This window comes from Carettochelys insculpta, chromosome 3 (genome assembly GCF_033958435.1).
Source record: "Carettochelys insculpta isolate YL-2023 chromosome 3, ASM3395843v1, whole genome shotgun sequence".
In the NCBI taxonomy this organism is placed as follows: domain Eukaryota; kingdom Metazoa; phylum Chordata; order Testudines; family Carettochelyidae; genus Carettochelys; species Carettochelys insculpta.
In genome coordinates this window covers 186,616,741-186,628,180 of record NC_134139.1, presented here as the reverse complement: position 1 = coordinate 186,628,180, position 11,440 = coordinate 186,616,741, and the positions used below count along the sequence as shown (strand labels likewise).

The 11,440-nt window shown below is 40.9% G+C and overlaps 1 protein-coding gene across 1 annotated transcript in view; it reads right to left on the bottom strand.

The window, feature by feature from the left end:
- Positions 1 to 794: 794 nt before the first annotated feature.
- Positions 795 to 11,440, bottom strand: part of GEN1 (GEN1 Holliday junction 5' flap endonuclease) — a 35,483-nt gene continuing 24,837 nt past the window's right edge. Inside the window, exons 7-14 of the mRNA XM_074988976.1 lie at positions 11,086 to 11,177; positions 10,004 to 10,154; positions 9,851 to 9,887; positions 9,679 to 9,759; positions 5,522 to 5,652; positions 3,358 to 3,419; positions 2,520 to 2,663; positions 795 to 2,239 (exon numbers count right to left, since the gene is read on the bottom strand). Of these exons, the coding sequence (XP_074845077.1) occupies positions 795 to 2,239; positions 2,520 to 2,663; positions 3,358 to 3,419; positions 5,522 to 5,652; positions 9,679 to 9,759; positions 9,851 to 9,887; positions 10,004 to 10,154; positions 11,086 to 11,177 (2,143 nt within the window). The remainder of the gene's footprint in view (positions 2,240 to 2,519; positions 2,664 to 3,357; positions 3,420 to 5,521; positions 5,653 to 9,678; positions 9,760 to 9,850; positions 9,888 to 10,003; positions 10,155 to 11,085; positions 11,178 to 11,440) is intronic.

Below are 11,440 nucleotides of genomic sequence, written 5' to 3'. Positions count from 1 at the left end.
ATAATTTTGTTCTTAATAAATTCCCTTGTTAGGTTAAACTTAATTACCTTGTCTGTCGTTTTTCTGGAGGCGGAACAGCTTGTCACACACCCTGTAAACCTTATTGGATTAGATCCCCGTGTACATAGAGGCAGGTCGCGGGGTAAAACCTGAGGGCCAGTTGCCCTGGGACGCCTTTGAGTAATTCGACCTTTTAATTACGTCATCGGTGCTTCCCGTCAAACCTCGTTAAATTTATCTGGTCATTTATTTAAACTATGCTCAACACAACTGGAAATCAAATATTTTTAAGCCTGTTTTAAAGTTAACAGCCTATTGGATGGCGCACAATGTGGAATTTCAGTCACACAAAATCTGTAACACTTTGACTTGCTGAGAACACCTGAAAGCAGCACAGCACATTGTAAGTACATTATAAATCTATCTTTGCAAACTGAAAGGCTAATTCTTCATTAAAAAAATCTTACATCTTTTGGAATACAATAACAATGTTGTATATTATATCCTTGTGTATGGTGCTTATGTCAAGAAAACACTCAACAGTCATACATGGATTTCTGTGCATGTCAGCGGCCCTCCAGGTTCTGCAGAAACTTTGATTATGTTTATATTTCAAACTTCAGTACCAAATAGACATAATTAATTTTTATTAATTATGACTATGTCAACTTAGCAACACAGTGTCTCTTGGGTGCACATCCATCAATGCTTTGAAATTGAAGAGAGGAACTATGTAGTAGACCCTGATGACACTAAGTGAATCGTTTAGCATGATATATATTTTTAATGAAGTCTTAATTGTTTTTGTGTCTTAGTTTGAGCCTTTCAGACAGAGGCAGAGGACTATCTACCCAGACATCGCAGTCATCATTTTTGCTTCTCTGCAGAGAAAAACAGGTATCTAATCTCCTAAAGGATTGTACTGGGCTTGGGAAACTGTTAGCTTCCACTACAAAGGTAGGTTTTGGAGATACTTCTGTCAACAAATTATTGCTAATTATTTTTAAATTTACCTCTCTCTCTCTCCTTTTCACTGAAAGATATGACCCTTTGTTACTCCTCTCCTTGGTGATGTTTTCCTTCATCTGCACTGGAATTTGTTGCCTTTGCTGTTTAATTCCGTAAGTCTGATATTTATCCTTCACATTCCCATCATCACTGTCCTCACTAGAAGAATGTTTCTCATGGCACACACTCTTCTTAATTGATGTTGTCCAAGCAGCTTGAGTACAGAATTTTCTAATGTGACAGTCATCTGTGACCTTTGATAACTTCAGTGATTCAGCTTCAGAATGCAAAGCTTCTTCAGCCTGACTGCTCAAACCCACAGACTTTGAAAAGCTTTGTATGGGGTGTTTTGCCTCATTTTTTCCTAGGTTTCCAGTTTTTTTCTGTACTTCCTGGTAATTTTGTGAACTACAGTCCTTCACAGATTTTTCTGCTAACATTTTCATTTCGTTTGTGGTGTGACTTACTTGCATTGAAGGATAAGTGGAAACAATCTCAGGAACTGATGTTTTTTTCATTTGTTTCAACATTTGTAAAGGTTTTGATTGCATTACATGTAGAGGCAGTGAAGTACTTTTCTGCACAGGTATCTTCAGAAAGAGTCGTTCTCTTAAAGGCAATGTCTGAAGCTGTCCCTCCAGATGAGTAGGGCTTGGAACCAAGTACTCTGCACTGCTACAAGAATCTTCATCAGATTGTGTAGAAACAGAATATTTTGTGTCTTCCCATGTCCTGTGCTGAAGCATACATGGTTGGCTTATACAATTATTGGATGTACCAATCTCAGTCATCACACAACAGGCAGAACCAACATGTTCTGGTGATGTGCTGAAGGAGGTTCCTTCCCAGTCAATGGCACTCAGTTGTAGATCAGGTATCATAGAGTAAGTATAAGAGGATGCTGCCTCAGGGAGTTGTGTAAACTGTGTTGGTGGAATCAGAGAATCACTTAAGACACTCTGATATCGAGTGGTGAGTGAAGCTGTTAGTGGAAGGGTAAATGCTGGGTTTTGTAACTTAACAACTGGAGTGCACAAATCTGCAGCTAAATTTGAATCATTAGATTTAGAGACACTTTTCTGTTTTGTTTGACTATTAGGAAGAGTTTTAAAATCTGACTTGGAATCCTGCTTGGGAAAGCTTTCACAGGCAGACTGCAAATTCATCAGAGATAGAAGATCGGCAACTTCATCATCAACATTTGAGAATTCTTTTGGTTTACTCTGCTTACCTGAAAAAAACAAAGACCAAACATCAGAATAGGTGAGGGCTTTTTTGTCAAAATTAAAAAAACCAAACAATTAACCGTAACTGTTAAGAATTTATAGCACTAGCAGAGATGAAAAGGATCAAGGTGAAAGGAGATGGGATCTTACTGGGGGTCATAAACTTTGACCAAATATGGTGTAGCATAGCTATGCAAAAGCTGAGATAGTTCTGAAAATTTCTATATTATTTGTGTTATGGCAATGCCCACATATTGCTAGTCACTGATAAGGTTTCCAACTTACTTCTCTGTTTCTTCTCCAAAATTCCCAACTTTTCCACTTTATACAAACCAACAATGTCAGGATAGGCAGCTTGAAACAAAGATTCTTCCTCTATTGTAACCACAAAGGACTCTGTGGACTGATCATCTGCTGCAACATAATACGCTAGAAAATTAACAGAGGTATATTAGGGCTGAGGGCATGAAGGAAGGGAAAAGATCAAAGTAAGAACAATACAGTTCCCTTTTCCTTAATGAATTTTCAAATATTAAGGTCAGTAGAAGAAGTATAAAGGCCACCCTGGTCCACCATGTCCTCTTCGTACCAGTCTGTTGCAGGCAGCTGTGATTCTCTCATCATGGGAGATTTTTTCTTCTGAAGTAGTGACACCATTGAATGGGGGATATTCTGGGGTCAGAAAGGAATAAAATTCAAGTCCAGTGTGCTTCTGTGATCCCAAGCTAGTGTAATGGGCAACTTTGCCTACCTGCAAGTGTGCACTAAGTGCTGCTCTGACACACTTGAAGACTGCCAAAGACAAAATTCCTCCTAAGAGTAGATTACACGCATTTTCAGTCAGTTTCAGAACATAAGAAGAGCCACACTGGATCAGGACAAAGGTCATCTAGCCCAGTAGCCTGTCTTGCAACCATGGCTAATTTCAGGTGATTTTAAAAACGTCTGTTTTCTGCACACATTCAGAGAACAGTTGTCTAATCAGTACAAGAGGTCACGTGTGCACACTGGTGGCTGCACACCTCCTTTAAGCAGCAGAGGAGTAGCTGACTTAGTCTGACTTTTGTGCACTGTCTGTGGTTACATTACAGAACAACCCACGTATTTTTAAGATAGGACCAACCTGGTTTTTCCCATTCAATTTCAAAGCAAGGAATTCCATTTTTTACACGTGTCCTGACTATCCTGTGAAACAAAAGCAGACATGGTAACAACTTCACTAGGTGATTTTCTTTCTCTAAAAGAAATCTGAAAAATCACAAACCTATTGCAAAATTTTAATTTTGTAATTGATGCAAATTAAACAGAAGAATTGTTCATTTTATCTGCATTGTGCAGTTAGCCGATGGCTGGGTAATGAGTGGTCGGTGAGCCTTATCACACTCGAGTCTTTAACTGCTAGGACCGGGAGTCCCTTTGCAGCAGGCAGCCAAAGTGGCTGACGGATGCCCCAGAGTTCCACCCGAGTCTTCAACTGCTAGGACGGGCAGTCTCTTCACAGCAGGCAGCCAGTGTGGCTGACAGGTGCCCCAAATGTTGGTGCAGAGAGCTTATTCCACCCGAGTCTTTAACTGCTAGGACAGACTGTCCCTTCGAAGTGGGCAGCCAGGGAGGCTGATGGGTGCCCCAAGAGTCTGCTCTGTGGAGGCAGCACGACTCAGCGCTCAGCTTTTACTGCACCTTACCACTGACCAGGCTGATATAGCCAAACAGCTAAGGTTCTTTGCTTGTGTTCGGCTGAGTTACAGTAACTGGAAGGAGTCAGGCTGAAAGCTTAAATGGTTGCTATTTATTAAAAGCAGAAACAAGAATCTTAATGGTTACAAGGTTATTGCTCTATCTTCTTAACTACTAGTAGGATGATACATATGACATGCCAATTAGATTACAAGTGAAAAGTTACCTATTTGAGGACCAGATGCCTCAGCCTAAAGAGCTCCTACTATTAAATGTGCAGAAAAGTACATTACAGGTATAATTTTCACCCCTGTGTCCTTCGACTCCTGGCATAGCCAACGTCGTTCACTGAATCCCTCGGGAAGAACAATGTGAGGAGGGCGTCCCCTGGGTTCTCGGGAGGCAAAGACCTTACCCAACCTGCAGGTATAGGTAATTGGAGCTCATTTAGAGTGGTCTGCCGGGCCCTTCTTTATACCCCTTGGGTCACGCACATTCTTCCTTATCTAAAGGTACCAATTGTAGTGGTTCGTCTTTGTGACACCAGTTCTTACAAGGCAGTTGCAATTTAATTTACACTTGTAAGATAGAGATAACTAAATCATTAAAACAGGACATTATTTTCGTATGGGCAGGAGATTCCTCTTCTGGGAGGAAGTGTGGGCGTATCAATTATCAGTACCAGCCAAGGGCAGTTTGAGGCCCTGTGGTCAACAGCTAGCCTGTTAGCCCCCTTATCTGTATTCTTCAGTCCAGGGTCATGCTGACACAGCACATCTGTGTTTTGAAGCATCAAAAGACTGGGCTTGAGATAAGTGCATCTATGCTTTCAAACATTCTAAGACTGTGCTGTTTCTTTGTGCTCAGAGGCACCTAAAAGGGGCAAGATGGAGTAGAGCAGGGGGATTCTGTCTGGCTACAGCAGTTTACTCAGGTATTGCTTTGTGTGTGTACGTGTACATGTGTGCATACACAGCTGATTTTTTTTTTTGTTACACTGACAGTTGCAACTGATCTGACAGATTAACAGTGTTAGACAATAATGATATTCTGGACGTATCTACAGTAGTCCAAATTTGGGCTAGTGTAGACATAGCCTCTGTGTAGACAGGTATAGCAGAATTGAACAGTAAGGAGACATTCACTAGGAGCTCTGACAAGAGTAAAACCGTAGAACTGCAGCTCCACAGCTGTAAACCATTAGCATGTAAAATTTAAAGACCACAGGCCTGATCATACATTGATTTCAACGAGCAAAGACTCATGTCCATAACACTGTATCTTAATTACTGCCCCACTGAAATTGATAGGACAATGGATAAAAGCAAGGGTATGAAGACTCATTAACATTAAACTAACATTAAAGGAAATTTTTCTAGACATTTTTACTTTACACTTTTGTGTAACAGCTGTAACAGAAATGCAGCACTTATTTAAGCTTTTACCTATTTCTAAAGGCAACAACATAGCTAAGGAATCAGGGCAAAAGGGGGGAGTAAATTTTATTTCAATAAAAATAATATTTTCTCCGGTGATAAAAGTGAACAGAAACTGTGAACAGAACGGTGAACAGAAGTGGAGAGAACTCAAAAACTTCTCAATTACATTACCGTATTGCTTTCAGCTGCTCCATATCTGTCTGACCAGACTTTCTTCTGATCAGGTCATAGTGTGTCAACAATGACAACATTTTGTTGCAAGCATAGTGTTTCGTCCAATCCATCTTCTCAAAAGCAAATCTCTGCTAACAAATGCAACTTTAATACTTTCCTATTTTTTGTTACAGTGTTCTTAATAGTTTTCTCAATGAGCACTTTAAATATCTATTTTATGTTCCACCATAAGGCAGGTATCAAACTGGTGTAAGACACTAAATAACCTCTGAGTGCAAGGTAGAAGAATAATGGACATCCGTAAACAGGACAGATACAGCAGCCTGCTCAACTAAGAGGTGAGGGAGGATTTCTGTAGTGTCAGTGGCTTGAATGAGAAGACCCCACTGAAAGCTAAACATTTTCTAATCAAATTTTGATAAAATATCTTTACTATGCATGCACAACCACAGATTTTTATCACATTCCACCAGAGTACTCATTAATGGTCCATCTTTTGTATACCACTCATACAAACAGTGATAAATGGGAAATGTGAGCCTTAACATTAGCCCTGGAGATGATCTAACCAAAAGTGTATAGTTTCCAACTTCTGTACAGCAGACCCAAAACAAAATTTAGATGGACAGTCTTCTTTTATGCTGTGTGTAACTACTTGGTATGATTCCAGAGTTATGTTGCTGGGTGGTATGTAAGTCAATCTAGAAGAATAATTGTCCCAATGGACATTGAAATCACCCAGCACAATAAGCATGGGAGAATTCTGTATGGCCGTGTCTACACGTGCACGCTACTTCGAAGTGGCGGCGCCAACTTTGAAATAGCTCCCGTCACGGCTAAACGTGTTAGGCGCTATTTCGAAGTTGAAATCGCCGTTAGGTGGCGAGACATCGAAGTCGCTAACCCCATGAGGGGATGGGAATAGTGCCCTACTTCGAAGTTGAATGTCGAAGTAGGGCATGTGTAGATGATCCGCGTCCTGCAACATTGAAATAGCGGGGTCCGCCATGGCGGCCATCAGCTGAGGGGTTGAGATACGCTCTCTCTCCAGCCCCTGTGGGGCTTTATGGTCACCGAGTGCAGCAGCCCTTAGCCCAGGGCTTCTGGCTGCTGCTGCTGCAGCTGGGGATCCATGCTGCATGCACAGGGTCTGCAACTAGTTGTCGGCTCTGTGGATCTTGTGTTGTTTAGTGCAACTGTGTCTGGGAGGGGCCCTTTAAGGGAGCGACTTGCTGTTGAGTCTGCCCTGTGACCCTGTCTGCAGCTGTTCCTGGCACCCTTATTTCGATGTGTGCTAATTTGGTGTGTAGATGTTCCCTCGCAGTGCCTATTTTGATGTGGTGCTGCCCAACGTCGAAGTTGAACGTCGATGTTGCCAGCCCTGGAGGACGTGTAGACGTTATTCATCAAAATAAGCTATTTCGATGTAGCGTGCACCTGTAGACGTAGCCTATGAGGCACAAGAACATAATCACACAAGGCATAAAGACCTGGCCTATTTCTGTTATTAGCATAAAATGGCATCACTAATCTTTGCAATGTAAATTGTCTCAAATGTTACCTACAGACTTTTAACCAAATCTGTTCTACTTGAAGGTAAATTCTTCAGTTGTGATGAGCTTCAATGGGACAGACCCACTTCTTCAGATCAGAAAATTCTGTTAAAAGTAAACTGGCTCATCGTGCCAGTTTGCTCTCATCAGAATTTCCAGATCTGAAAGCGTGGGTCTGTCCCAAGAAAGCTCATCACCTAATGCATCATCTGTTAGTCTTTAAAGTGCTACAGGACTGCTTTTTTATATTGTGAAGATGCAGACTAACACAGCACCACACTGTACCGGAAACCCACTGATTGCTATACTTACCTACACCCTTCTAGCTTCCATCCTGCACACATAACTAGATCCATTGTTTACAGTCAAGCCCTTAGGTACAATCACATTTGCTCTGATCCAACTGACAGAGACCAAAAACTATAAGATCTATACTAAATATTCATAAACCTGAATTACCCACCAGGAGAAATAAAAAGAACAAATTGACAGGGCCAGATGAATACCCAGAGACCAGCTACTCCAAGATCGGCCCAAAAAAGCCAAGAACAGAACACCACTGGTCATCACCTACAGCCCCTGACTCAAACCACTGCAACGAATTATTAAAGACCTACAACTTATCCTTAATCGGGATGCCACACTCCAGAAGGCCCTAGGTGACAGGCCTGTTCTCTCCTGCAGACAACCTCCCAACCTTATGAGGATCCTCACCAACAGCCACAGTCTATACCCCAGGAATACCAGTCCTGGAACCTTTCCTTGCAACAAAGCCCGCTGCCAGCTTTGTCCACATATCTTTTCTGGAAATACCATCACTGGACCTAACCAGGTTATTCACAGAATCACGGGCACATTCTCATGTTCCTCAACTAACATCATATATGCCATCATGTGCCAACAATGCCCAGATGCTTTGTACATTGGACAGACTTCAAACTCCCTTAGACAAAGAGCTAATGGGCACAAAACAGACATAAAGACACTCCAGATCCACAAACTGGTTAGTCAACATTTTAATGGAGGGGGGCCATTCTGTTAATGACTTAAGAGTTTGTGTGTTACTGAAGAAACATTTTTGCACCACTCTTGAAAGGGAGACAGCTGAGCTGCCTTTTATGTTCAAATTCAGCACATGAACACGTGGTTTGAACCAGGATGGGCATTTTCTGAGTCACTATAGGGGCTCGTTCGGATACTTGGCTTAATCTAATTCTTCATCTACCCCCTTGTACCCCTCTACTCTCTGATTTGCTCACCTTGATAATTTTTTTCTGATTGGTCCTCCTTGATTACTGTTTTTGGTTCTCTATGCCTTAAATATTGAGTCTGTTCTAGTATGGCTATGGTCTGAAGAAGTGGGTCTGTCCCACGAAAGCTCACCTAATAAATTATTTTGTTAGTCTTTAAAGTGCTAGTTGACTGTTTTTTTGTTTTGATAGCTACCATTCTGCGACTCTTCAATTGCGTTGATTAAGTACAACACCATGTATACATTTTAATTATGTTTCCTATTGTGTTGCTAGAGTACAATTACAACACATCTATGAGTGTGATTAAACATCTAAATACAGAGTTTGCACTGGTAGGCTATTGGCAGTCAGCCTAGTTCAACAGCACAATAAAGGCATAGTTTATAGCATTAAGGCTCAGAAGAACAATACAACATCAATAATGAAACAGATTTCTTGGAATAAGAGAAAAGTGTTCACTTTTGTTTTTAAATGATGAAGCTCCCTTTGCTACAGATTAGCAAATGGACATTACCTTGTGTCCCTTTTTACCAACCCATAACTGTTGCTATAAAATTCTCTTTTATTCTGTACAGTCTCTCTCATGTGTTTTCTGTCCTCTCATCCTTGCCCTTTTCTTGAATGTTTTCCTTCTCTCTTGTATTTCCAGTTATTTCCTGCTCTCTCCCCCTCTCCCTTATTTTCACGTTTAATGGTTCCTTCTCCTCCTTTCCCACTAGACAGAAAGTTACATCTTGTTCACGAAATATGGAGCTATGCATTAGCGATCCAGATCCATAGCTGCTGTAAATCATACAGTAATGCTGAAGTCAGTTGTACTAGGCTGATCTGACCCCTTGTACATTAAAACAGTGTTATGGATACATTGGTATCACTCTCCTACTCATAGAGCAGGCTGGTAAAAAGCTACACCCACTCACATAACCTCTGGGCAGCATGCCAGGGCAGATCTTTGAAATTTTAGGAAATTTTCCCAGAAAAGCCCCCACATTTGGTAGGCAGCAATTCAGAACTGACAAGCGAGAGCCAGGTACTGTATGAACCCAACAGTTCAGGACAGGATATGAAAAGGAGCTTTGTTCTTAGACAAAGCTGCAGTAGTTGTGAGTGACCCTGTTTTGCGTTTTCTGTCGTTACATTCTCCTCCCTCTACATCTCTCTCTACATTTAGTAATCTATTCTCAGGCCTTAATTTAATATACATGCTTGGAAATCTGAAAGTTGTCATAATATTCTTTCATTCTTATCACTCATTAAAGATACTAATTAACATTAATATTGTCAAGCGCATTCCTGACTAACCACTGCAACACATCAAACAAGTTGGTTTGTAGGCATCATTCTGTACCTGAAAGGAGAATAAATTTGGCCTCTGGTACTCCAGTGTCCTGACTAGTTGGTTTTTGTTTATAAGAAATTCTTGGATAACCTTTAAAGAAAGCAAAAGGGGACATTTAAAGGAAAAGCTTAAAATCCAATTTACTAACTCAAAATAAACTTTTCGCCAATTTTTTAGTTACCTCAGAAAATGGAAATCCCTCACAACCTCTAGCTTTCCTGCAAGTAAAACATATGCATTAGAAAAAGAATGGAAATGTGTGTGATGCAGGACTTTCATGCTCATCCTGCACCTGAAAGCAATGAGGATCAGTTCATTTTGAAGACATTCCTACTTTCTGATATTGTCCTCCACTGCTTTTGTCTGTTTTTCTCGCTCTGAACAATGCCACTCACAAGGGCAGCAGTACTGGTAGTCATGAGGTTCACAGTACTTAACACTTCCACACAGTTTGCATCCACTAAGCTTATGGTCCTTACAAGAACCTACAGAAAAAGGGAGAGAGAGAATGAGTTGAACCATGTTTCCCAAACCACAGAAGATGGTCTCATGAAGTTGAGCATATGTGGTTATATCACCAAAAGCTGCTGGATACAGAGCTAAGTACACTATCAATACCAAGTAACAGTTACAGTAAAAATTAGATTTTTCTTGTTAGCTGAAATATTACAAAATGTTATTCTGGAAAAATTATGTCCCAAAACCCCCACGAACACCATGCGTATGTGAGACTCTGATAAATCTGTGGAATAAATGCCTGCCCTCCACACACACCACAAAACATTAAAAAAAAATGCTGGAAGCAGCATTTGGTTTGAATTAAAGGCACCAGGCCGATTGTCCTTCAGACTGAATGTCACTTTAAAAAATAAAACACAGACACTGCAAGAAGAGTGGCAGTGCAAATCTTCTTTGCCATCCTGTCAATGGAGAGCCCAACAGTGCTAGAGAGAAGGAGTGGCAGAACTTTCAATTTAAATGTCACTTCAGTCTTTGCCTTCTTCATTGACACTGCCAAAAAGATGTCAACTGTGAAGTAGTCTGCCCCAAACTAGGCCTAGACCACCTAGCAGTCACCCAACACTAACACCTTCTGCTCAATATCAACAGGGCCCAGGCTTGAACCACTGTCCTGAAGGGCTTTTTTTTCCCCTTCTTTTTAAGTCTTTACTCTGTTACCAATCCTCAAGAAGGAACTTTTATGTATTTTAAAGAAAGATAATGCAGATGTTGAGACCTGCGTAAAAGCAACTTTTACTGCAACTCATTTAAAAAAAATAAAGGGCATTGTCCTTCATTAAAAGGCATTTTCTTTGCAAGACTCCAGAATGCAGGGTAGCACTGTTACCAAGATGGGATGAGGGGAAACAAACAAAATGTAAACAAAATTAAAAATCTACCCCTTTTGATACTGACCTGGATGATGGCACACAGAACAATGAGTCATCTTGTTAACAGTTGGAGCAGGTGTATTACCACACTGAAACTGTTCTTTCCATTGAGTGAACCTAAAATTACATTACAAAGGGTAATGTACTGTACAGGTTGAAACTTTCTAATCCAGCACCCGCAGAACCTGATCGGTGCTGAATGAGAGGATTTGCCAGACCACATGAGGTCAATATTGTCTAGCTGCCTCACCAATACTTTCACTGAGTACTGGGCATGTAGGGGTAAATTACAGCTAAATAACAGTACAGAACTCTGACAGCCAGGACTGGTGCCCATAAACAAACTTTATGTGACCACAGAAAACTTGGCCACACCATGA